At 27.4% G+C, this 27662-nt stretch overlaps 8 protein-coding genes across 8 annotated transcripts; 3 read left to right on the forward strand and 5 right to left on the reverse strand.

Moving 5' to 3' along the window:
* Positions 1 to 1583: 1583 nt before the first annotated feature.
* On the reverse strand, positions 1584 to 2567 carry GO595_008864 (Clan SC, family S33, methylesterase-like serine peptidase; the record flags this gene model as incomplete). Its single annotated transcript, XM_067922485.1, has 1 exon — positions 1584 to 2567. One exon carries the CDS (start codon positions 2565 to 2567, stop codon positions 1584 to 1586), a length of 984 nt encoding a protein of 327 aa, XP_067770946.1.
* Positions 2568 to 4825: 2258 nt separating this feature from the next.
* On the reverse strand, positions 4826 to 6511 carry GO595_008865 (Ig domain-containing protein; the record flags this gene model as incomplete). Its single annotated transcript, XM_067922486.1, has 1 exon — positions 4826 to 6511. The coding sequence occupies one exon, from the start codon at positions 6509 to 6511 to the stop codon at positions 4826 to 4828; it is 1686 nt and encodes a 561-aa protein (XP_067770947.1).
* Positions 6512 to 7384: 873 nt separating this feature from the next.
* Positions 7385 to 9037, reverse strand: GO595_008866 (uncharacterized protein; the record flags this gene model as incomplete). The annotated part of the gene is made up of 1 exon (XM_067922487.1): positions 7385 to 9037. The coding sequence occupies one exon, from the start codon at positions 9035 to 9037 to the stop codon at positions 7385 to 7387; it is 1653 nt and encodes a 550-aa protein (XP_067770948.1).
* Positions 9038 to 10666: 1629 nt separating this feature from the next.
* On the forward strand, positions 10667 to 11635 carry GO595_008867 (sel1 repeat family protein; the record flags this gene model as incomplete). Its single annotated transcript, XM_067922488.1, has 1 exon — positions 10667 to 11635. One exon carries the CDS (start codon positions 10667 to 10669, stop codon positions 11633 to 11635), a length of 969 nt encoding a protein of 322 aa, XP_067770949.1.
* A 1696-nt stretch (positions 11636 to 13331) lies between these two features.
* On the reverse strand, positions 13332 to 13634 carry GO595_008868 (NifU family protein; the record flags this gene model as incomplete). Its single annotated transcript, XM_067922490.1, has 1 exon — positions 13332 to 13634. The coding sequence occupies one exon, from the start codon at positions 13632 to 13634 to the stop codon at positions 13332 to 13334; it is 303 nt and encodes a 100-aa protein (XP_067770950.1).
* A 3365-nt stretch (positions 13635 to 16999) lies between these two features.
* On the forward strand, positions 17000 to 18355 carry GO595_008869 (AGC family protein kinase; the record flags this gene model as incomplete). Its single annotated transcript, XM_067922491.1, has 1 exon — positions 17000 to 18355. One exon carries the CDS (start codon positions 17000 to 17002, stop codon positions 18353 to 18355), a length of 1356 nt encoding a protein of 451 aa, XP_067770951.1.
* A 1264-nt stretch (positions 18356 to 19619) lies between these two features.
* GO595_008870 (Endonuclease/Exonuclease/phosphatase family protein) lies at positions 19620 to 20750 on the forward strand (the record flags this gene model as incomplete). The annotated part of the gene is made up of 1 exon (XM_067922492.1): positions 19620 to 20750. The coding sequence occupies one exon, from the start codon at positions 19620 to 19622 to the stop codon at positions 20748 to 20750; it is 1131 nt and encodes a 376-aa protein (XP_067770952.1).
* Positions 20751 to 21181: 431 nt separating this feature from the next.
* Positions 21182 to 22156, reverse strand: GO595_008871 (phosphate translocator protein; the record flags this gene model as incomplete). The annotated part of the gene is made up of 1 exon (XM_067922493.1): positions 21182 to 22156. One exon carries the CDS (start codon positions 22154 to 22156, stop codon positions 21182 to 21184), a length of 975 nt encoding a protein of 324 aa, XP_067770953.1.
* Between the last annotated feature and the right edge of the window lie 5506 nt (positions 22157 to 27662).

Here is a 27662-nt window from a genome sequence, read left to right on the forward strand (position 1 = left end):
AATTAAAAAATGAATTAAACTCTTAATTGTTCATTTATAATAAATTAAAACATTTATCAATTGAAATTTTCTTAAATTAAATGACCGATCAATTAATTATTAAAATATCTTTATCGTCCGACTTTTTCTATGGTTTATCCTGAAAGTGCCAAAGAAGAACGAAATTTTTGATTTTGCAAAAACGTTTTAATCAAATTCAAATTAAATAATAAATTAAGAAATGTTTAAGGATGGATATTCAAATATTTTATTGAAGCGGCCATACCCGATTGGATACATCCAGCTCCATTTCGAACCTGGAAATTAAGCAATCGCGGGCCATATCAGTACTAGGCTGGGAGACTTCCTGGGAACGTATGGTGCTGCTTCCTTTTTAATTTATTTTTACATTAATATGAAATTATATTTTTTATAGAAATTATTAAATATAAATGTTTTATTTTTATTTATTATTAATAAAATTATTTAAAAATTTATATAAATAATTAATAAAATTACTTTAATTTTTATAATATTATATTTTTAACTTTATTAACATAATGATTATTAATGATTATTAATGATTATTAATGATTATTAATGATTATTAATGATTATTAATGATTATTAATGATTATTAAATTGTTTAATAAAAAAGAATAAAAAATTTATTTAATTTACATGTTTATTTTAATATTTTTATTGTTGTTCTTTTGTTTCTTTGGGTTCTTCCTTAGTTTCTTCTTTAGGTTCTTCCTTTTTCTCTGTATTTTCTGATTTAATTGCAGGTTTTTCTTCATTTTTACTACCAATAACTTCAATACCACGTCTTAAAGACCATTCATTTTCGAATGCATCAATTTCATCTTCACCAACATTATGCCAAGTTTCTTTAGTTGTTTTCTTACCTTCTTTATCTACAACTTCATCAACTTGAACCCAACGATTACCAATTCTTTTAATTTTAGAAATATAAGTCTTTTCTCCATCATTAGTTTGTTCACGAATTTCTTCGAATTTTTCATTACCATTAAAGTATCTTTGTGATGAATAAGTTCTATAATAATTTTGTGGTTTATAATTTTCAGGCTTTTTTAACAATCTTTTGTTGTGTTTCTTTTTAATTCTTTCTTAAATTCTTCTTCTTTAGGTTTTTCTTCTTTTTGTTCTTTAGGTTTATCTTGTTCAATCATATTATTAAATTCTTCATCAAATGCATCAGCAAATAAAGAATTTAAACGACGTTCAAGATTATTAAAGTATCTTATTTCTTATTATAGCTTTCTCATTCTTATTTTCTTTAAATTCTTAAATGTTTAAATTTTTTATGATAAATTCTTTTCTTTATTAAAAGATTTTTTTCATTTATTTAATGTTTTTTGATATCCATCAGAATTTTTATATAAAAATTCTTGATAATAACTTTAATTATTTTGGATTTTATAATTTGGCATTTGATTCAACATATATAAATATTTGTAGATATATTCTTCATCAAATTTGCTTCATGAAAATATACTTTTTATATAAATTTAACAAAACTGTTTTCAGATCTAAAAATAAGCATAAATTAAATAATAAATCTCAAAAGCATTTTACACCATTTAATCATTCTTTTTCTTTTCATCCATTATCACTTGGAACCATTCAGGAATCATCTCATCAATGAGTGAATGCAATCCATCGTTTCCTGTTATGAAGCTCACATGTCCTCCCTCAGCAGTATGTGCGAACGCCACGTTCTTGCTCGCGCGCGCTTCCTTTATTGGCATTGCGTCCTTCACAGTGAACGGGTCATCGTCAGCGCCCAGTACAAGTGTTGGCACTTTTGCGTTGTCAATTTTGCTGTAAATGTTTCCCGCTTTGTAGTACTCGATTCCGTTGGGGAATCCCTTCTTTTTAGAGGTGAACACATCGTCAAACTCGCGCATCGTTCGGGAATTCATAGCAGCTGGCTCATCGAAAAATTGCTTTGATTTTTCAAGGGCATGATGAAGTTGATGACATATTATTGGGGTATAAAGACGCATTTGAATTGGCTTCTCAAGAACTAATGCGCCTTTAAGAAGATCATATGTATGTGATACAGCAGCAATTCCATCAATATCTAAAGCTGCATCTTTAGTGGAGTATTCCATGGATTGTAAAGCACCAAGTGAAAATCCAGCTAAAAATATATACGGTGGATGATAAAGCTCTCTGATATGATTGATTATTTCATTCAAGTCATCCCAATCTAAACATGACGGAAGACGAGCTGATGTAATGGGAGCACCAGAAGACCCACGGCCATTAGCAACAACAACTCTCCAACCTTTTTTGTTACAGGCTTCAGCAAGATTATTGATTACTGGTTCACGAGTACCACCACCTAATGTATGAGCAAGAACAACGAAAGGACTATTTGTAGCGTCTTTAGGCTCGAAATAATCGAGAGCTGATGTTCCTCCATCAGAGAATAAAAACATTTCTCTTCTTTCGCTACCCATAATGAGAGATCGTGGACGATATCTCATACCATAAGCAGTATGGAAATGAGAAGAAATGAGCCATGAAGTTGGCTTATAAGGTTTTTTAAATGTTGTCATTTTCTCGACCAAATGCTTTATATTTCCATTAGGATTATATTCAACATTGACCTTAACTTTTCTAGTAATCCTGTAGATAATAAATAATAAAATAACAATCAGCAAAGCTAAAGAAACATAAAACATTTCTTCGCTTGTGGTTAAGTGGCTACTTTTCTATTGAAAAATTGAATTGGTTTACGGTCAGTAAACGAATTGCGTCTTCGGAGACAATTTTGCGGAATGCATTGAACAGAATCCGTAAAACTTCAAATGGTGTAACACTGAGTGCGTTATCTATTTGGAAGTTTCTTTTTACTGAATTTGATTTCATTAAATTTAATAACAAAAAAATGTTTATTAAAAAAAAATGGTTTAGTGACTGATTACTTGTAACAGACAGAATGTGATTTTGGAATTTAGTAAATCAATTTATGATAAATAATTAATTACTATGTGTTAGTTTATAGAAAAATGTTGTTCAGAGAAAAGTATTCTTCAGGATTCTGATATCCACGAGTATATTCTCATCACAACTTATATAACATACTTATTTAGCTTTTGGCTGTACCTTTCTGACAGGCCATGACGGTTACCTAAGGGCAAATATTTCTATTTAGGGTAAAATTTCTGTAAAATTCTTGGCGAAACAATTTCAGAGCCACTAATTGTGGCATTCAAAAAATTTGGTATCGTATCCATAACGAACTCCGACACTTTTTCATCGTCAATGTTTTGGAAGTCAGTTTTCTGAAGATAACTTTCTATTAAACCGTACAAATTTTCACAAAATTTGTCAGAGTCTTGCAAAAAGTCGAGAATTCTATCAATAAATTCATAGTGTACATACAATGTTATGAATTCATAGTTTGAAAATGTTAAAATGTTAATGACCAATTCGATAACTTCTTCTTTTAAGTTCATAACTCCATCATCCAATATATTCACCACGATTTCATTAACCATTTCTACATTCAGTTCGTTAATAACTTCGTTCTTAGCTAAGCAATAATCATTTAATAATATAATTACAGGGACAAATGTATCATTGATATTTTGTATGTTGTTATGTAAGTAATTAAATAGAAACTGCGGATGTATATTCTGCGTTAGTTCTTCTGTTAATGCATCATAGCCTTCGAATGACATTCCATATGTTAAAAATGAAAACCCATATTCCAAATTAATGTCAATGTCACTTGTAGCAAATGCTTCGATACATTTATAGATAAGTTCAAAGAATTGATATTGATTTAATAGTATGTATGAACTTTTTGCGTATTGTTTCTTGATTATAAAGTCTTCTAACGAACTCGAAACTATTGTAAATATCTCTGGCCGTTGTTTAAGTAATACTTCTTGGTATATGATAAAGATGTTGTTGGTGATTTCTTTCTCATTGTTCATGTTTTTGCTTAGAAATTTGTCTAAAATGGAAAATAATCGTTTTTCGATGTTGATTTCAATTTGGATGTCTTGATCATAACAAATATGGAGAGCGTCTATGATCTTGTTAAATAATGGATATTCACTGTATAGTAAATATATGTTTTCAAACGAACGTGATATAAAATGATAAATTAAATTGAAAATATATAAATGGAATTCGGTAAATGTTTTGCTGCTAGGATCAAGTTGAAACCATTCATTTAAAATAGCAAGAAATGAATTAATAAATGAATCAAGATATTCTGAATTAAGAAAATAATCGATACAATATGGATTCTTTGTAACTATTAGATTGATTAAATATAGGGATTTTAAACGATGTTCAACAGAAATCCCATATATATCTGATAATGTTGAAAAAAAATTATGTTCTTTCATAAAATAACAATCTACTTTCCCATTTTGACTGAAATAATTTATAAAATTATCAAGAATCAAAGGTATAATTTCGTTGTCTCGTGCTTCCCAAATTTTTGGAAAGTCATAAAAATCATGAAAATTTTGAATTTGATTAAATTTTTCAGAATATGATGAAATGCTAGTTACAGGTGCTGTTATTTCCTTGCTCCTACTGGAACGAGTTTTTATCCTTTTATAACTTGAGTGCAAATGATTAAGATGCCACTTTTCGTTAGTGAATTCACTTCAATGATACATCAACGCGACCGTTTATTATTCTGCGCACAAATAAACGATAAATGATTCACTGGTTAAACTGATTGACATTTTTAAGAAAAAAAAATAAAGAAAACAACTTTTAATAAAAACATTTTTGGTCTGTAAGTTGTTGAAATTTTTCGATTATTTCCGTTTGAAAAACAAAAAAACATTCACAATTTGTTAAAGTATTCATCTTCTCTAAAGTCTTTAGCAAATGGATCTTCTTCTGCTTGTCTCATTTGCAAAGTTGCTGCAAATGATAAATCTTGATTTGTCATTTCATTAGAATCACTACTTTCCGCGATATTTCTTGAGCGTTTAATTACATAAACAAGAATTGAAATAACAGCAATTGCTACAACAGCAACACAAACATATACCATAATAATAGTTGTTGTGTTATTATCTTCTTGATTTGAGTTTTGATTTTTATCATATGTATAGAAATGTGAATAAAAACTAATCACAGTAGATAAATCGACAATTGTATATTTGTAATAAACAGATTCTACTGCAACATATGTATTTGCAGAAAGCATTAATGAATGTGATAAAATTGTTTGTTCAACAACCATTGACTTCGTAATGGTTTCAGATATATATAATGATTTATTAATAAGATTAAATGTATTTGACTTTGTGAATGTGTTTGAGTTTGTAAATGTATTTGATCTTGTAAATGTATTTGTAGGATCTGCTTTCATGAAGAAATGAGTTGTATTACTTATATAACCAAAATTATCAATTGATGCAACATGTATATAAACATGGTCATTTTCGATATTAGTTATATTTCCTTTTGTCTTATGAACATTTGACATGTTTTCTGTAATTATTGTTGATTGACTTTTATCAATGACATAATAATATTCTACTGGATAAGTGACTAAATTGAATAATGTATCTTCAGAAGAATATTTTGTATTTCCATCAAATGTTTGACCAACAACTTTATAATGTATTTCTTCACTTTGGTTTTCAGAGAATATTTCAAGAGATCTTTCTTTACCTATTCTATTAATTATCGGATTATTTAATTTTGGTGTTTCTGTAACTGAATTATCATATGAATATTGTAATGGTGTCTTTTGATATAAATAATATATAGTATTGGCAATTACTTTTCTTTCATATTCTGTAGTGATACAATTTGTATGTCCTGCTTGTACCATAGCAGTATTCATATATGTTGTTAAATAATAATGAGGATTTCCATATCTTGTTTCATCGTACCCATAAAGATTTTCCCATTTTGTTGCTTCTGCTTCAGAAAAGTCACCTAAACTTTCAAATATAGGAACATCTATTGCACCCATTTCCATCCATACATCACCAAATGCTGCATTAGAACATGTATGAGTAAGATTTATGGGTAAGATACCTGATGGAATTTGATATGGATAATTTGTAAGGAGTCCACGTTTTGTGACATTAAATTCTCGAGACCAATGCTTCCATTTAGATTCTAGTGTACCAGATGAGCATTGAGTTGGAAATAAACAAATTTCTGTACCAAGTTTAATGCCAAATTTATCAGCAATAGGTCCATAACTTTTATCGTTTCCATAATAGAAACCAATGGAATCATGTCCTAAAAGAAAGCCATAACCTTGATCGATATAATCACTAACTCGCTGAACTGTTTCACTACTTGGGAAATCTAATGGACCGCCATTAAAATCCCATATTCCGACAACAATTACATCATAATTTTTCATTTGATCTAATGTAAAATTATTAAAATCCCTAGTTGTGATGGGAGTAACATGGATAATTTGCTCTTTGGTTTGAGGATTTTGGCCTAATGCATCGAATTTATATGTGATACCACCTGATGTAAAATTACCACCTTCCATCCAAACTTTAAGAGAAGCAGACTGGTGCATGTTCATCGAAGGTGTTGAGGGGTCTGTATAATAAAAATCAATTTTGGGTATTCCAATTAAATCAGCTATTAAAAATGTTGGATATACATTCAAAACCTTGATATTTTTCGTAGTGCTATAATCGAAAGAACTAAGTGGGATCCAAAATTTGTCATTCTTCTTTGTGTATGTTGTATAATATAAATCTTCATTTGCTGTAAATCCCGTCCAGTTGAGTAAAACATGGCCACTCTTATAACAAACATTAAGATCAATATTTATAGTGAAAGCAAAGTACAAAAAATACCAGAGCATTTGTTGTTTTATCGACCTCAGTGTGAAGTGATTTTCACACGCATGTTTCAAATTAGAATTCAATACAATTTTTGTATGCCATTAACCTCATCTGACACGCCAGAAAAATTTTTTGGTTGTACAGTTACAGAAAAAATCATCGTCGAATTGAAAAAATTGAATGGATTTCAGACTGTAACAGACGAAACTGTGCTTTATATCAAAAAGTTTTGATCGAACAAACCCACCCCAAAAACACCGTGTTCACGAGGAAAAATTGAATGGTTGATGGCCGATTTTCGAAATTAATTTATAACAAACACAAAATAGCTGTTGTTTTTAAAATTGAAATCATCTTAAAGTCAAGCTATAAAAGATCAATCAAAGCATTTTGTTAGCACTTAAATATTTTTTTGATACTGTTGTATTCAAAAATTTCAAACAAATAATTTGAAGTTATTAATAATTATCTAAATAGGTTGCACTTACATCATATATAGTCACAGAAATGTTACGCGCTTTTAGGAAAAAAAATTAAATTTTTAATCAAAATTATTTATTCAAAACATTTTATCTGTAACCCAAGTAATCTTCCATCTTGCTTTTTATCTGTTGATAAAACACTACCATATCCAAATCATCTCTATTATCCAAATCAGCATTTTTAATTAAATCCATAAACAATTTCATAGAATCTCTATGTACCTTTAGAACTGTTCTTGCTTCCTTAGGTACGACGAGTGTTATAATTCTTTCGTCCTGTAAGCATTGAGCTAAAGCGCTTAAAAACTCATTCGAATATGGCGGCTCCATATTGAATATAAAATCAAAGATAATACGCCGAAACGCGGGCTGATTTGCAGTTTTCATTGCACCGATTTCGGAAAAATGCAAAAGAACTTCAACAACGTAACCAAGCATTATTACATACTTAATAATTATACAACATTGTTCACCGACAATATTTTCGTTCGTTTTATTAAATGTTCCCATTATTGATGTGACAATTTGGTTACATTTGTTCGGATAATTATATGCAATTTCGCAGATAATCAATGTCTGCATCGTAAGTTTATGTTGATCAAATGGAAATAAATCTGAGTTAGTTTGGTTAATAAATTGCGTATGTGACTCTGCTCTTGAGATTTGCCTAAGAACTTCATCAAGATATATATCGGCACAAAATTCTGATTGAAGTGCATAACACGCATTGGAAAGCATTTGGGAATCCCATGGACGCTTCTTCATATCTAAAAAAGCATTACATATATATTCTTTTGTATTCTCATCAAATTCAATACCAGGGGAAAGTGAGGTCATAAGGTCAACGATAGAGGGAATTAACGTTCGACTTTGAGGCGATAGGATTTTGTCCTTGATTTTAGCAAAAACAAGACGCTTGAAATACTCTGAGGTTTCACTGTTGTCTTGTTGAAGAGACAATACATTCTTAGAGGTGAAATCTTGACCTCCAGCAAGAACAACTATTGCATTATCATCACAATGATCCATCCGAAGCATAAAAGTTTTGAGCAGTTTGGGATCTCGCTTTCGCGATTCACACCGGTTGGTAATTTCGAAAACAATAGATGGATCTTTGAGAAAATGGCATAATATTGCAACATGTCCAAATGTAAGGTCATCTGTACAAACAATGTCAATGAAAATTTCCTTAAGAGAAGGGTTCGTTGGAAGACGAGAAAGTAAAGAGCGTAAAACAGCAGAATATGCCTGATATTCAATAAAACATGATGGAAGAGCAGTGATTTTTTCAGGGTGAATTTTGCATATGCGGTTAATACAGTAAGATATAAATAATGGAATTTCTTTCCCATTTTTCTGTAAATTTTGTGTTATTTCAATTATAGTAGAAATCCACATTTCATTAGTAAAAATTATTTCCAAGGATTTAGGGAGAGCTTCATTTCGAAAAAAATATTTATCCATATCAATTAAAGATTGTTTTGATTCAACTAACAATTGTAATACTGATTGTTTGACATGTCTTTCAATTTCTAAAGAAGGATTAATATCAGAAAATTGAAGAAGTTGTGCAACCTTATCTATGTATATAGGGATTCCTTGAAATTTATCTAGTAAAACTGGTAAAATTTCTTGAAGATCTCCACCTTTTGCTTGATATTCAGTTAGCAATTCCTTTATATCAGTTCGCATTATAGCATCGTCGGACCGAAGGATTTTAGCGATTCGATCCAGTTCCATTAAGAACGTTAAACAGCCACTTTTTGTGTAAGGAAGTTTCACAATCCTGAATTAATGGATAATGCACAATTTATATGAATAATTAATTCGAAACACAATATAACACGGAGTGATGAAAAAATGATTGCCTTGCAAATAAAAAATAAAATAGCAAATAGTTTTTTATAATTTTCGTTATTAACGAATATTACTTACTTATTATATATTTACTGAAGATGTATAATAACTTTGAAAAATTATTAACACATAAATTTCATGATATGTGGTATATAGTTTACTATAAATTTTCATTATTTAAAAAATTTAACATTTTGATGATTTACATCTTCGAAATTTCAATAACATGATGTTTTTAAAGAAAAACAAATTATTCTACTTTTATGATGAACATAATTTCTTCTTTTCTGTGCAATCCCACACCATCATAATCCATCTTATCAACCTGCTTGTAAACATTTTTTTTTTACCATTTAATGAACAAGATATCAAGGAAAGTCACTTTCACCATATATTGAGCCATTAGAACGAAATTATATTAATATATTATGTAGTTATATTGGGATACCAAACACATTCCAATAACATAATTTTTGTTCTCGATTTCGCATATTGACCATGGTCTTTGATATCCAGAACTCCATTTTCAATTTCATAGCATGCTTTCTATGAATAATATTCACCCTATTAATATTAAATATTCACCCTTTGAACATATGAAACCATTTTAAATAAATTAATTTCTAGTAATAATTTTAATTTTAAAAATGATATAGGATCTATTTTAATAACATCAAAAAATATTTAAATACGTTCGTATGCTTTAGCCGAAAAAATTACACGGAAATCATTTGATAACCATATAGAAACACTTTACACATATTTATTTTGATTAAAATGCTAATAGATATCTATACTAAGTAATTACTTTTTAATGAACTTAATAAAGATATTAAATACTTAGCAATCATTAAATGTTATCAATCATTACTATTGAGCTTCTTAAAGTATGAATCTTAAAACAATTCATGATAAGAAAAGGTTATTAATGTAAATTGGATATATATCATCTATTTTTTAACATTTTTTAATCTAATAACTGGATGGATTTGGAATTATCAAACCTTTTTTGCTTCAAATAAATAACAATGAAACTTGACACCAAATTTTGGTTTAATTCAGGAGAATAAAAAACCATTTCTATAGAAAGGAAAATTTAAGAGTTATATAAGGACATTAACTTAATGTACAACGAATTTAATAAATAAAAATTTCACAAAGAAGAAAATTTGTTAATTACAAAAAATGGAAGGTGATCAAAGTCATAAATTCTTCAGTAAATATATTACACAAAGAAAATAAATTCTTTTGAATCAGATTAAATTTACTAATATGTCATTTCACAAATTTATAAAGCAATGGAATATATTTAACACAACAGCAGCTTTTAAACTCCAAATTGAGAGAAAAATGTAAAGCTTTGATAAATTGTATAAAATAACCGTCAATTCAATTGAATTTTGGTTTACAAATGGGGCTACCCAAATAATTTTCTTTATGTTTTAATCGTTATTTTGGTCAAGTCCAAAATTAAAAATGAATATAACAAGAATTCCACCTTCAAATTGGAAAATGTATGATTGGGCCATCAGTCAAATAGATCAAAAAATGGTAGAAGTTAGAATCAATTGTTCATCCACTTTTAACATCAATATGATCAAAGGGACTTTATTTGATGATAATAAATCTATCAGTGTATATGTTTCAACAAAAGACATGCCTCCAATTTTACACGGAAACCTTCCTGGAGAAGCTTCTGATATTAATTTACGTTATCTCGAAGAAGAACATCAAGTAATCGTTGAAATACAAAAAAAGGACATAACAGAAGAATGGCCTATTATTGTAAGCACTATTTCCAGTGACAATGGCATAGATCCTAAATCTGCTTTTATTCTTGCAACGATTATTGACCAACAAGGAACAAATGATCAGAATGTTATCCGTATTGCACAAGAAATGTTTCAATACAGTATTAGTGTTGGTTTCCCGCCAGCTCTTGTAAAACAGGCTATTGCAATAATAAATACATATCCCGAGCAAGCTCTTGGAATTTTGAAGATGCTTTCTGATGGATATGATTTTCCACCAGCATATTTCTTTCTTGGCTCATATTTAATGACAACTGATGATCAATCACAACGTGAATATGGTGTGCATTGTCTTGAGAAGGCATCATCATTTGACATGCGCGATGCTGATTATCTTCTTGGGAAACTCTATTCGCCATTTGATGACAGTAAATATCCTCCAAAAGATCCAAAAAAGTCAATTGAATACTTTACAAAGGCATCACAGGATGAAAACTTCGAAGCACTATCTAAGTATGAAATGGCTCGAATATATTATAAAGGATATGATGATATACCAAAGGATGAACAAAGAGCAAAAGAGTTATTTGAAGAAGCTAAAAAACTCGATCCATCATTGCCTGATTTAGAAAGTTTCAATAGAAAAAAGATAATTGGTTCTATTTTTGCAGCCACAGCTGTGACAGCATTTGGAGTAGCATTGTTCTTCCATTTAAGAAAAAGAAAGTAATAAATAAAAAGTTGATATAATATAATAATCATTTCAATTTAAAACAAAATTCATTTATTTAATCTGTTTGTATTTATTAAACAGATATAATTATCTACACAAGAAAAAATCGTTTGGAATTTTTACAACATATCTATAAATATTCTAGAACTATAAATATATTTTGTGTAATAAAATTTTAAAGAATAAACATTATAAATCTTGCGAAAAGAATAAACTTATTTTGATAATTTACAATAAAATTAATAACAATTTTAGAATTCCAACAATTCTTGATCATTGTGATTATATAACTTATGAATGGATTATAAAATTTCGTTTATATTTAATTTTTATAACATTTACTCTAAAATAATATTTTACTTACATTATTTGAATGTGTGATATCGAAATACGACTTCTCCCTCGTTATTATATCTTTGTACATTCGGCGAATCCGACAAAAATGATTCTACATGTGGCCAAAGACTTCTTCCTCTGTTATGCGAAAGATTATTCAACTCTCTCTTCAAGTTCTCTGTTGGTTGCGCTGTCTTTGAGTTCTTTAATTGTCTCAAAAGTAAATTCGAATACGATTTTGCATTCATTTTATTTCGTTGTTTTTGCCTTATAAATATTGTTAATGCAAAAAGAATTAATGAAACAAAAGTAAAAATAGCAATTTCATTTAAATGGGAATATATTTGCTGCTTAACTCGACAGCGGAAATCGCGTTGCGCTTCAGAAGAAACAATAACTTCTTTGCCATTGATAAATTTGAATAAAAGCGTATTATCATTTCGAAGATGTAGAGTCGTTTTATGAAAGATTTCCTCAAATATATCGTTCTGTAGGTTAGTTGATTTGAATAAAGCATTATCAAGTTCATCAAGTGACATGTAATCATAATTGATTAATTCACAATGATAATCACCAGCACGCTTTCTAAGTAGTTGTAAAGATTCACTATATAGTTTAGAAACAATTTTTATATCAGTATCATTGAATACACATAAATTATTAATTAAAATATAATTTGTGCGACAAAAAGCAGTATGGTTAATACACTTTGCTAGTGATGGACAGCGTATGCAGTTTGAGTTATTAGTGGATGAATCACAATATATTGGCTTTTTATGAAATTTAAGATATAAATCAATTAATGAAAATATAAAAACCAATGAAATGCTAACAAGAAAAATTAGCTTACAAAAGGATATAAATTTAAAATGACCTTGTCTATTTTTTGGAGAAATTTGATAAGATTGAATATGAGTTGATGCTAAACGAGCCAAATCTTCTTTACTAGCATCATATGAATAACCAACCCCAAGAGAATCAAGCAAATTAAGAAGATCTTTGCGGCTCGAAAGCAAAAATTCTTGGAACATGCTCTCTAACCAGTTTCTGAAATAAAAAATAAAAAAACGACACGAACCAGATTCGAACTGATGAGGGATAAACCCATGGGGACTCAAATCCCACGCCTTAACCACTCGGCCATCGTGCCACTGAAAACAAAAAATTGTTAATAAAATAAAATAAATAATGAAATGAAAGGAATTAAAAAAATATGAAACTCTAACCAATGAATCGAAAGGAAAAACACAAAACCATCATTGAAAGCAAATTGGTTATAGCCAATAAAAAACTTAATGTGATTTTAGAAAATCATAATTAAATGCATCCTTTATTAAGAGAAATTATACCAGAAATTCTACTCAGTCATTGTTTCCTTGATGTTTGTGACTTCTGGGAATTCCTCTTGAAGACAAAGTAAAATTCCATTATGTAATGTCACACGTTTTGATGGGCATCCAGAGCAATGACCAAGCAGCGTAACACTGACAACACCATCTTTGTCAATTCCGTCAAACTGAATATCACCACCATCCATCTTAAGAACTGGTCTTATTTGTTCATCAATTACCTTTTTAATACCATCTTCAAGATCTTTTACTGACTTTGCGAAAAATCTTAAAAATGATAAGTTGTGACTTTTATTCACGAATGAAAGCATTTTTTTGGAAAATTGGCCGAAGATACAAAACCGTTAAGAATTTAACGTTCACATCACCTTTAATCGTGTTACAAATTTGTAATTCGAATTCGTATTCGTTGTTCATGTTTACAACAAGCTAAAGAAAAAAAAAATTGAAAATAAAATGTGTCTTTTCGAAGTTTTTCAAGAATGGAACTAAACAATTTTCATTGTTTGATCAAACTTTTTAATTTAATACTCAAAAGATGTTAAACAATTTTATTCATGCTTGTGTACATATTCACAATTTAATCTTAAAAAACGGCTTAATATTAAATAACAAAAAATAGTTTTTATTCTTTTTCATTAAATAATTCTATAATATCTTTCTGTGCATATTCTTGTGCTAGAATAAGAGCAGTTCGAAAATTTTGTATTAAACACCAAATATTATAATCAAACGAAAAATGAATTTTATCAAACATTCTACAAGATTATTAAATATCTTTAATGTTAACATCAATGCTTTCTTGTTTAAGAAGTAATTTTACTATTTCAATATGTCCGAATTCACAAGCAAACATTAAAGCTGATATGAAACATTATAAAATACTCCAAAAATATAATTAAAACATTAAATAATCAAAATTAACATTAAGTAAAACATAATAACATTTTGTTTATTTATTTCTATATCTTTTTGGTTTAGAAGAGTTTGAACAATGTCTACATTTCCATTTTTCGATGTATACATAAGAACTGTATCAAATATTTTGAATAAATTCCAAAAAATACATTCAGACTACAAATAACATAAATAAATATCAATTAAAACCATAAAACATCGCCTGCATTTATATCAATATCTCCTTTTTCAAGAAGTATTCGTACAATTTCATTATTTCCATTCATACAAGCACACATAAAAGCGTCACAAAATAATTTAAACAAATTCCAAATATAAAATATAAACTATGAAATTAAAAAATATATTTCATTTCTAATAAAAATATCAATTCCTTTTTGTTGAAGAAGTAAAATAACAATATCCAAATGACCTTTTTCACATGCTTTAATAAAAGCAGTATTAAAACATATAAAAAAATTCCAAAATTTAAAATCAAATTGCAAATCATTAAAAAATATATCAAATTTTCTTAATAAATATCCAAAGAATTCAGATCAATTTCTTCTTTTTCAAGAAGTAATTTAACAATTTCGATGTTATTATTTTCGCATGCATTAATTAAAGCAGTTGTAAAACATAAAAACAAATTCCAAAAACAACAAAAAAACAAAAGAATACTAAATAAAACATCTTATATAACAAATATATATCTTTTGCATTTATATCAATCTCATTATTATCAAGAATATATTTTATTAATTCGATATTTTTCGATTGATTTGCATAAATTAAAATATTTTTTGGCATTTTAATTCTATTAATAAAATGTTTCACAAGAAATATATTTCCAAGTTTTGCAGCTTTTATAATCATTGATTCATCTATTTTCATTTTCTTTTCTTCCAAAAATATAAGGATTTTATAATTATTACATTCGATACATTTATTACCTAATTCTTTTAAATCGAATTTTGTGATAATTTTATTTTCATATAAATATAAAAATAATTCATTTCGATGAAACTCAATAGCAGCTTCATATGAATCGACAAAAGGAACATTATTTTGTTCACAAAGATGAAATATCTCAAGATTTCCACCAGCAACAACATATTTTCCAACTTTTTTTAAATTAACTTCATTTAATAACATAAATCTAAAACATTTAATAGAGCCAAAAAATGCGCAATATTGAATTAATGTAATTTCATCATTATTAATGAAATCACATCTTTCATAGAGTGATGGTTCAATTGTTTGATTAAAATTGAAATTTGCTTGTGTAGCAATTTCTTGAAACTTACTGATATCATCGTTCCTAAGTGCATAAGCAATTTCATGTGTATTAGCTCCATCATGAATATATTCCTTATGTAATTTCCAATTATCTTCTTTTAATTTATTAAGATCATGTAAAAACTTTTTGCCAAATTGCGTATTTCCAAAATATCCATAAAAATTTTTACATAAAAGTTCTAAATCTTCTTCTTTCATATGGTGTGAAAAATATATCATATATTTTTCTTTTGTGAAATATGGTTCAATTAACTTGTTTTCTACCATCATCTCTAAGATATAATCCGATTCTTTTGATTCCAAACTAAGTAAAAATAAATAAAATATTTGAATTATTTTATGATTCGCAGGTAATTTGGTTTCAACTTCTTTTAAAAATGTTAAATATAAATTTGTGTTTTTCGAATTGGATATAAATAATGAATAAAGAAGTTGACATGTTACAAGCGTAAATGAAAATGGATATGCTTCGTCAAACATTTCAGTTAATCGTTCTGCTGAATACTCGTGGTTTTCTTCATTAACATCAAATATAATTTGTTCAATTGTTTGTAAATTTTGTATATTCTCTTCTTCATAAAGTGGATATTCATCAATCGATTCTTCCTCATTTGAAGTATCTTCTTCTTCATTAGATAACTTGTTTTCATTATTTGTTTCTTCTTCGTCATGATCATCTGAATTACAATTTTCTACTGTATCTATAAATTCATTTTCATTAACACTTTCTTCTTTGGTGTTTGATTTTTCTTTGTTAGCTTCATCATTATCATTGTTTTGTTCTTCAATATTATGTTTATTTTTATTAGCATTTTCTGAAGCATCTTGTGATATTGTTATTGGTTCATTTTCATGAACTGATTCCTCATGATGATTATCTAAAATAAAATTTTGAATTTCGGGTGTATCTTCACTTTCGTGATTATGTTCCTCTTCATCATGATTCTCAGGAACAAAATTTTGTTTATCAGATGGGATGTTCATTTGGTGTTTGGAAAATTTTAAGATTTAACCGTTGATGGGCAGAAATAAACGGCTTCATAAACGCATAAAGTGAAGTTATATAACGTACGGATTTTATGAATTTGAAGTCTTGATAACATTCATGAGACAATAATCAATTTTTATGGAAAATCTTCATTAGACATGTCACAAATCAATCTTTTGTATGATTATAGCACTATTCTATTTTAATCAATTTTTTTTAAATGAGAAAAATATTTCAAAATACTCAAAACATTTTAATATTGTAAAAAACAAATTCATTGATATTTTATGTGATTAAAAACTGGTTTATATCTTTGTTATTTAAAATTTTATAAGTTGTTAATCTGTATCTTCCAATATTATGTGAAATCTGGGAATTCATCAAAAGTGAAATAAAGCATTTAATTATACTTTTTGTATGAATAATTTCCGCAATTGAATAGAAAAAAACCTGCTGAATTCAAAGTTAACTTTTTCTGGGTGTTTCAGGTAGATGAACATGAATTCACAACAAAAAATGGGAGAAAACATACAGTACTCAGGATACTTACATGCACCTCGTGGTGTTTTTAAGTTCTGGAAAAGATTATATTGCGTTATCTCAGAAAACAATTTTATTGAATATTCCCAAAAAATAGGAAAAGAAAATTTTCGAATACCAATTGATAAGTTTTGCCAAATAAAAACATTTTCAGTTCATCGTAGACCTTATTGTTTTACAATAACAAATGGCTCACAATCAATTTCATATCAAGTTAAAACAAAAAATGAACGTAATGACTGGGTAGACAAAATCAATGCCATCATAAATGAAACCATATCCCAAGAAAACAAAATTCCAGTTACTCTTAATGATTTTGAAATCATTAAAGTCATAGGTCGTGGTTATTTTGGGAAAGTCTCACTTGTAAGGTTCAAGCGTAACAATAAGTTATACGCTCTAAAATCAATGAGCAAAGCCAAACTTGTACAATACAATTATGTTGATCAGATTCTTAATGAACGTCAAGTTCTTATTCAAAACAATCATCCTTTCTTAGTTTCAGCACATTACGCATTCCAAACAGATTCAAAGATTTTTATTGTTCTAGACTATGTTCCTGGTGGTGAACTTTTCGAACGATTACGAAAAGAGAATTGCTTTTCTGAACGACGCACAAAATTTTATGTTACAGAAGTCATTCTTGGACTTGAACATCTTCACAAGAATGGTGTAATTTATCGCGACATTAAACCAGAGAATATTCTGATAGATGAAGATGGACATATAAAAATTACAGATTTTGGCTTTGCTAAACCCAACATGAAAACTTTTACAGATACTACAACTACATTTTGTGGGACGCCAATATATTTAGCACCAGAAATTTGTCGTATGCAACCATATACTCGAAGTGTAGATTGGTGGGAACTTGGAGTTTTCATGTATGAGCTTCTTACTGGAGAACCACCATTCTTTAATCGAAACCCAGAAAGAGTTCAACAAAATATAATTAACAAACCTGTAAAGTGTCCAGATTACCTTAGTAAAGAAGTGGTGGATTTAATCAGTAAGTTATTAGAGAAAAACCCATTGAAAAGATTGGGAGCTGGACCAGATGATGCAGAAGAAATCAAAAGACATCCATTCTTCCAGGATATAAGTTGGGATGACGTTCTACATAAAAGAGTTAAACCAATGTGGAAGCCAACAATTTATTATCAGACTGATACGTCAAACTTTGATAAAGAATTTACACAGGAACCAACAGGAGTGTCATTAGAAGACCCTGATTTGGTACCAACAGAAACACAGGAAGCTTTCGAAGGATTTACATGTGTTGCTGAAGATACAAATGTAATTGATTAAGGACTTTATTACATAAATAAAATTTCATGAAATTATTAATTCTAAGTATATTAAAGGCAAAAAATTTTATTTAGAATTAGCTTTAAATTCATCACACAAAAATGTAATGCTTAAGATTTTTCAGATGTTGTAACTTTATGATTTCTATATAATTTTTAAGATAATATAACTAAGTGCAGTATATTTAATTTGAAGAAACTAGAAAATAATAATGAAATCAGAATTTTAATAAACAAATTATTAATAAAACAAACAAATATCTTTGTCAATTAATTCATTTCCTTTTTGATCAAAAAGTAATTTGAAGATATTTATATTACCTCTTTCAGCTTACATTAGTGCGATTTTAAATAATTTTATAATTTTCAAATATAATTTTGTACTATCGAATTATTAGAACAGATTTTATGAGACATAAGTAAATATCTTTGATATTAACATCAATTCCTTCTGCTGGAAGCAATTGGACAATCACTATATGACATTTTTCAGATGATAAAATAAGCGCTTTTTTAGATATTTTGGATAATTTCCAAATATTATCTTGAAATTCCATATTATTAGAATGTATATCAAATGAAATAAATATTTTTAGCATTAATATCAATTCCTCTCTGTTCAAGAAGTAATTTGTAATTTAACTATATCTATATGATCATATTCAACAGCAAACATAAATGCGATTTCAAAAAATTTTCATGATTTCCTGGTATTATATTGAAACATAAAACCTGCTAAAATAATATCAAATTCCTATAATAAATTTCTACAAAATTTTATGAATTCTTTTTTGTTCAAGAAGCAATTTCAGTATGTCCATTTTTAGATGCATCCATATGCTGGATTAATAATTTAAATATTTTCCAAATATTATTTTGAAATAAAAAATTATAAAAATTAAATCTTAATAAAAAAAACAAAAATTACGTTTATTGTACAAAAAACCTCAAAAACGCACTTGACACTTTCCTATTGCATTCACGACGATCAATTGTCTCATCATTCACTTTTTAAATTATTTACTCAGAAATTGAATGGCCAGTTGAGTTCACAGCTTCCATCGAAAGTCGTTCTGCTTAGAAAGTTGCTAAACGTAATGAGAAATACAAATCAAACATTTATAACACCAATTTCAAGTGATTATGAAGTGAAAAAGATGCAAGAAAAAGTAAATGGGAAAACAAACTTAAGATTTCTTTCTTGGCCTAATAATACAAATTCCCGTTTGACTTTTGAAGTAATAAAGCACGTTATTTGTTTAGATATGCATGGATTGAACTTGACATGGTTACCATCAGAAATTGGATTATGTGTAGACTTAGAAGTTCTTGATATTAGAGACAATTGTTTAACATTTCTACCTCCAGAACTTTCACAATGTTTAAAACTCAAAACCCTTTTGTTTAGTGGCAATAATATTGAATATAAAACGCAAATGCAAGCCTTGATTGAACTTCGGAAATACAATCAAGCTTCTGCACAATCACCACAAATGAAATGGACCACAACAGCAAGTTCAATTTCCATTATTTCATGGAATATAACAGCTCAGCAATATGCAATTCCAAGTAATTTTCCAAAATGTCCGTCACGTTATCTCAAATGGGAGCATCGAGCACAGTCATTTCTTAATAATATCACTAATCTAAAGCCCAGCTTATTGTGTGTTCAAGACATTGAAGAGGAACAACTTTCTTTTATATCAGATCAAATGAGGACCATCGGCTACGGTTATGTATCGTCTTTTGCAAACCGCCCCAGAAAATATGGAGCACCCCGAACAGGCGTTGCCACTTTTTACTTAAAATCCAGAGCTGTTATTGAAAACAATGTATCTGTTTCATTCTCTGATTTACCCGAAAATGAAAACATATCAAAGCTTCAACTTATTTCTAATGATGATGTATTTCAAATCTCTTATATTCGTTATCAAACAAAATCTTATATTTTAGTTAATGCAGGATTACATAATTGTAAATATGAACCTGAAGTATTATTATCTCAAGTTTATATGATTGCTGAACATATTGACTCACTGCAAAGCCAAGTTATCTTTTGTGGAAGTCTTGGATTCGAACCGAATTCTGATGAAGACATATTACTCAAACATGGAAAAGATCCAAACAACAAATTTACACTTAAAAGAACATATAGAAATGCGTATGATGAACATTATGGTGATGTAGAATTCACGAAATGGGATAACGAAGAATTTGCTGTCAACGATTATATATTCATCACGAATATGTTAAGTCCAATCGGACACTTAACACTGCCATCAAAAGACGAAGCGCTGAAGTATCATTACACTGCACCAAACGCTCAGTGGCCATCGTGCCATATGCCGATTGGAGCTGTTATCGAAACAAGGGCATTTCCAAATGAAAATAATTAGTACACTGTTGCATGTTTGTGAATAAATATATTTTAGAGGAAATTAAAATTTTGTGTTTCCATATATATATACAGTGTATCTGTACATTTTAACATATATTTGTATGTGCATTTATTAATGTTAAAAAGTATGAATACTTCTTTGATAGATTTTGAATAAATTACTTAATCTTCTGCTATTCGAAAAACAACAAAGGAATACAAGGAAAAAATTCCATTTGATACCTAACTAAACATAATATTATTATTTTTAATATATAAATATCCACGAATAGTCTTATTTCGGATTTATTTGTTAAAACTATGAATTGGATTTGAAGGTTATATTACTTTTATGTATCATGAAACATACAAAGAAAAAAACAATGAAACAAATTCATAAGTCTGATAAAAGTTTTATTAAATGTCTTATCTCGCATACTATTATAAATTTCAAGCTCTATTTTCTTTATTTTCCTCTTCTAAGAATGGCTGTTTTTCTTCTTTTAACATTTGGCTTTGACTTGCCAAATCCAATTTCACCTTTGTGTAATAGAACACACCGATGAGTGCAATTACTATGCCCGATATTGCTCTGACGCATTGTGCTGTTGATTCCCACTTCGATGGGAAGAAGATATATCCGAACACTAACAAAAGAACTGTTTTCGCATGTCCAACAACTTGATATGTAACACTCGATGTTTTCCCGATTAGTCCGAATGTAGCAATGTTGACGCCAACAGCAAATACGCACGTGCCAAGGATAAGAAGAACATCAGTTTTGTCGAATGACGCTGAAATAAACGTGTTCTCGCCGATGTTTTCGAGAAATGCTGAACAGATAACGCCAAATGCAAACTCCGATGGGATGACAGCAAGTTGGAGCTCAGGGCCGTTCAATTTGTATTCCTTTTGAAGTTCACCAGTCATCATTTGATTATGGGCAGTTGATACTACAGCAATAATTGCATATATGGTGCCAATAAGATTGACTTCAACATCTGATACAGAAAATAATGCAACACCAAAGAGTAAAATAGCTAATGAAATTACTTCACGAGCTGTATACTTAGCTTTGCCATTAATTGTGTTCCATATAAGCATGTATGGAATACAACATAATTTGGACATTTGATAGAATCCAATGGAATTGCTTCCAAGATTGAAATTCATTGAAATAATTGATGTCATAACTAAAAAGGCTAGAAGTACTCTTTTGAAGAAAGGAACAGACGTTGTTCTCCTGATGGCACCCATGCATGCCAAAACTTCGAGACCAATCCAAGTTGTCAAAAAATGAAATGTTGAAAGTGTTATTGTATATTTGCATGTAAGTCGAGTTTTAACAAGCTTCATGAGTAAGATTAGAGAAGTTGAAGAAAGAATACTTAGTGCAATCCATGCGACCACAGAGAATGATCCCATGGGTAAACTAAAGTTTAACAAAAGTGCCAAAAATTTGAACATATTTTGTATGCAGTGTAAACTTTTGAATAATTTGGAGGCGGAAAACCAGCTTTCCGATTGTACTGATGGGAAGCATTACCGCAAATCTAATCATCTTCTTTTTATTTTAGCTAACGTGTTTTGTTGAATATTCAATTGTTATCTGTTAATAAAAATATTGAACAATCGATTCCAAATCAAACAAAGATACTGTAAGACATGAATATTTTAAATCAAGTTTGAAACTTCTGATTTCCTTAAAACAACAGATGATACAATGGAAATCTTTTGTAAAACTTATGAGAAAATTGTAGAAAATTAAAAATGTTTATTTGTAATGATGGTTTATACTTGGGGGCACTCTCGTAGCATCAAATATATTAGTGTGTAATACAAATATTAGTTATCTACTATAATTAGTAAAATTTGAAAACTTACTTAAAATTTTGATATTTCAAAATGAAGTGAAATGCTCTCAAAATTGCTACCTGTTATGCATTGAAAAAGTTATCATCTAACCTGTAGGCAAAACACCAAATGGAATACAATATTGAAGAGAAAGCATTACTTCCAAATCCATTTGATGCCAAAATTGATCCAATGGTTCCGCATGAGTCCTTAATTCATGAGGATACTGTATGTCAACAAAGTAATCAAAAACCAAATTTTCCTTTTTTCTTCCCAATCATATATCATGATGCGCAAAAAGAGATTCCTCGAAATCACTTTGGTGCAGTACATTTTGCATATATATCATTTTGTTCTTTTTCTTTATTTTTAGTAATATCTTTTATTTCACAATGTTTTTCTGGAATGATTCAATCATACTTGGTAGTTCCTTGGAGGGAAGTTATTATGTCTCTTTTCACACTCTTTTTGGCTCCTCTTATGCTTTTTTATTGTCAATATTATCCTTTTTACAAATCAGCGCGTGAAAACGAACGGAATCCAGCACTGGTTACATTGCAGTTTTTTGTTATATTCATCTTCTTTTTCCTTTTTATTGGTATTCCGGGAACTGGAGTTGTCGGAATTGGATACACAATAATTGCATTCAAATACGGATCTTTGGTCAGCAAATTATTTTATGTTGTCTCATCTATTTGGGGATTTGTGAATATTGTTTTCCAAGTGAAGGTTTTGTTCCTTATGATTCCAATTGTTTCATCTTTTTAGTGAAATTGTGACATTGTATCAAAAACTTGTAAATAAAATTATATATTTTTGATTTTTATTAAAAAATGTCCGTTCATTCAAATTAAAAAAAAATTTACATGTGAAAAAAAAAGTAATTACATGTAATGTTTGGGATTAAAATTTTCCTGAAAAAATTTATTGTTTGTTGTAAATTTAAACTTTATGTGGAAGGAAATTAAAATGATTAAAATTTTATTCTTCATTCAGATATTGAGAATTTGGTAATTACTTATTGGACAAAACACATTTAATATGAATATATTTATTTATTAAAATTTTACGTTTTTTATATAATTTTGTATTTATTTTTAAATTCATGAATTTATGTTATATGCTTTTCATAATGATAATGGTCATATAAAAGTGTTAAATCATATCTTGAACAAAAAATAATTAATGTTAGCATAAATATTATTTAAACTGTTGAATATGTTTGGTAAAAAAAGTAGGTTTCAAGTTGAAACTACTCATGAGTAGAAATACCTCCACCACACCTGAAGAATGAACTTTATTTTCATTTCTTAGCTTTACCCGAATCAAATATTGGATTACAAAATAACGAATATTATAATTAAAATGAATATTAACATCTTATCATCTCTTGAACAACTTATTTTTAATTTAAATCCTGATAATGTTTCTTCAAGCATTCTATCAATCATTGATTTATTTGATGAAAATTACCCATATTCTTTTGTTTTTATTATATGCCGACTTTCTTATTCTTTTTACAAACAATGTTATAATGTTATTCTTCTCTTTCATTTTTTAAAAGAATTTGAAGTATCAATTGAACAAATCATTTTGAAAAACGTTGAATTTCTTAATTGTCATTTTCTTGATAATGAAAATGAAGAAGAGTTTGATAAAAATAAAAATATAGTAATCGAGATATTTACATTATTTCTTCTTAATTTACAGACCAAAGAATCATTTTATCTTCTTGAATTTATGATTAATGAAAAGTTAATTGGAAAAAATACAATTAGAACAATCCAATCTGACTATTTTAGACATCACAATAAAGAAAAACCAATTTATATATTTTCCTCCCTTAAACAATTTTCAAAGAATGATTGGGAACTTCGTGAAAAATATATTAAAGAAGGAGTTAATCCAAATGAAATTGCAAAGATAATTCGAAATGATGAAATCGAAAAACTTCAAGAAATATCATCACAAGCAAATTTCGATTTTAATCAAAGAATTGAGCCATCACTTTATGAAAGATGTTCATTTATCAATCAAAAGAATGTTACATTAATTGATTATGCAGCATTTTTTGGATCAGTTAAATGTTTTAAGTATTTACTTATGAATGGAGCAAATGCAAATAATACAGGCAAATATGCAGTTGCTGGTGAAAATGAAGAAATCATTCATTTGTGTTTACAGTGTTCCTCATCATTTAATGGAGCATTAGAAGCATCAATCGAATTTCATCGAAATGATATATTTCATTATATTCTTGATAATGATATTTGCACTTTGGATAATATTAACGCGTTAGAGGAAAAATGTATTATTTATGATAATTATAATATTTTATTTTATTTATTTAGCAAAAATAAGGAAATAAAATGTTTATGTCAAACAATTTGTAAAAATGGTAATTTATATTTAATGAAATATTTTATGACTTTGGAAGGATTTAAATTATCAAATAATTTATTTCCTTCTGCAGTAATGTCTGGAAACATTGAACTTGTAAAATATATACTAGAACAAGGCAATGTTGATATTAATTCGTCTGATGTTATTTTAATTTTTTTTAATGTTTACTTGATTTTTTTAGTGATGTTTTTTTATTTGTTTTAGCCCACTTAATATCGCATGTTCAAAAGGTTATGTTGAAATCGTCAAATTACTTCTAGGGTGTAAAGGAATAATATTAAATTTTGGTTTTTATTTGTTTAATTTCCTGTTTATTTCTTTTGTGTAAAGTTTTTTGTAATTATATTCGAAAATTTATTTGTGTTATTTTCAGCTCTTTCATGTGCATTTCAAAATGATAACAATGAAATAGTTAAAATGCTTATTCAACAAGAGGGAATTGATATTAATGGTTATGATATTTATTTTGAAAATAATTAGCACGTGTTTAATTAGAACACAAAGCATTTATTATAAATATTTAAAACACTTCTTATTTGGGAATCAGAAAAAAATAATTATGATCATGTTAAATTGGTTCTTTCACAGAAAAATGTTAATGTTAATGCGAAAGATGTTTTTTTATCATGTATAGGGAATACTTCTTTCAATTGAAATTCTAAAAAATATTTTGAATTTTATTATAATTGTTTAATACAGCATTAAATTATGCAATATATAATGGTAACATTGAAATTGTTAAGTTGCTTCTGAACTGTAATGATATTGATGTTAATGTTGCTAATGTTATTTTGTTTTATTATATATTTTTTCTATTATTTTTATGTTTAAAAATAATTTATGGAATTTGTCGAATATTTATAATTCAGCACTTTTAATTGCAATACATCAATCTCAAAGTGATATAATTAAATTACTTCTTGAAAATGAAAATATTAATGTAAATATAAAAAATGTAATTTTATTTAATTCGCAGTTTCTTTGATTAATTTGATATTAAAATATATGATTTGAAATTTTTTATAGTTTTTTAATACACCACTGATATTAGCAACTCAAATGAATCAAACTAAAGTTGTTGAATTTCTTCTTAAGATAAAAGACATAGATATTAACTCAAAAAATGTTTTTTTATTTCATTTAAAGTTTCTGAAAATAATTTGAAATTTCAAATTTAAATAAAATATATGATTTTAATATTTTTTTCGCCATTAATGATTGCTTGTATAAATGGCAATATTGAAATTGTTAATATGCTTCTCGAAAGAAAAGATATCGATATTAATGATATAAATATTTATTTAAATTATAATATATTCATTTAAATAATTTATTGTTTATTAAAATTTTTTAAAATTTGTATAAATAATTTCGAAACGCTTTTATGTATGCATGTTCAAATAATCATATTGAGATTGTTAAAAAGCTTTTAGAACAAAAAGGAATTGATATTAATGTAAAAGATGTTAATTAAAATTATTTAATGTTAACTTAATTGATTTACAATTTTAAATTCATATTTGGTGTTTGTTTGTGTAAAAAATGAATGCGCTTTTATTAGCTGTCCAAAATGGCAATGTAAACATTATTAAATTACTTGTTAATCAAAAATTAAATGATATTAATTCAAAAAATGTCTTATAGTAATTTTCATAGTTTATATTTATTTACCAATGTTTAATTTTTAAAATCGGATTTTATAAATATTATTTAAAAATGCTCTTATTTTTGCATGTGAAAAAGGAAATATTGAAATTGTCAAATTACTTCTTGAACAAAAAGAAATTGATATAAATTGTAAAATTCAAGTTAATTTTAATGTTATAATATTTCTATATTATTTTTGGAGTTTTCTTTTTTTTATATTTAACATCATTTATGATTGCATCGTCACAAGGATTTATTGATATTGTGAAATTATTTCTTAATAAAGGAATAAATGTTAACGAAAATAATATTAATTCATAATATTTGAAGCTAATTTCTTTTATATTGGATTTCATTATTTAATTTGGAATTTTTATAAATAATATGATACATCATTAATACTTGCTTGTATTAACGGGCATAAAGAAATTGTTAAAATACTTTTAGTACAGAAAGATATAGATATTAATCACAAAAATTTTTTATTGTTTTGTTCAAAGTTTGTATAAATAATATCAAATTTCATTAAATTTTTTGGAATGAATTTAAATTTTTTTGGACTGGAATTATGTATGCATCACAAAATGGCCATATTAAAGTTGTTAAATTACTTTTAAAACAAAAAACAATTGAGATTAATGCTAAAAGTTTTAGATTTTTGGATTTGATGTTTTTTTATATAAAATTGGATTTCAATTTTAAATTTGGAATTCTTTTATATCGTTTTATACATCTCTTATGATAGCTTCTCAAAATCATCATATTGAAATAGTTAAATTACTTCTTGAACAAGAAGGTATTGATATTAATCTTCAAAATATATGTAAATTTTATTTAAAGTTTCAATTATTAATAAGGAATTAAATCATAAAATTTGGCGTTTATAAAATAATCTTTTTACTGCTTTAATGCTTGCAGCAAGTAAAGGTTGTTTTGATATTGTTAAATTATTATTAAAACAAAAAGGAATTGATATAAATGCTAAAAACAAAATTTATTTCATTATTTCAAAAATTCATTTTAACAT

The sequence above is a fragment of the Histomonas meleagridis genome (assembly GCF_020186115.1).
Source record: "Histomonas meleagridis strain 2922-C6/04-10x chromosome Unknown contig_78, whole genome shotgun sequence".
Lineage (NCBI taxonomy): Eukaryota > Parabasalia > Tritrichomonadida > Dientamoebidae > Histomonas > Histomonas meleagridis.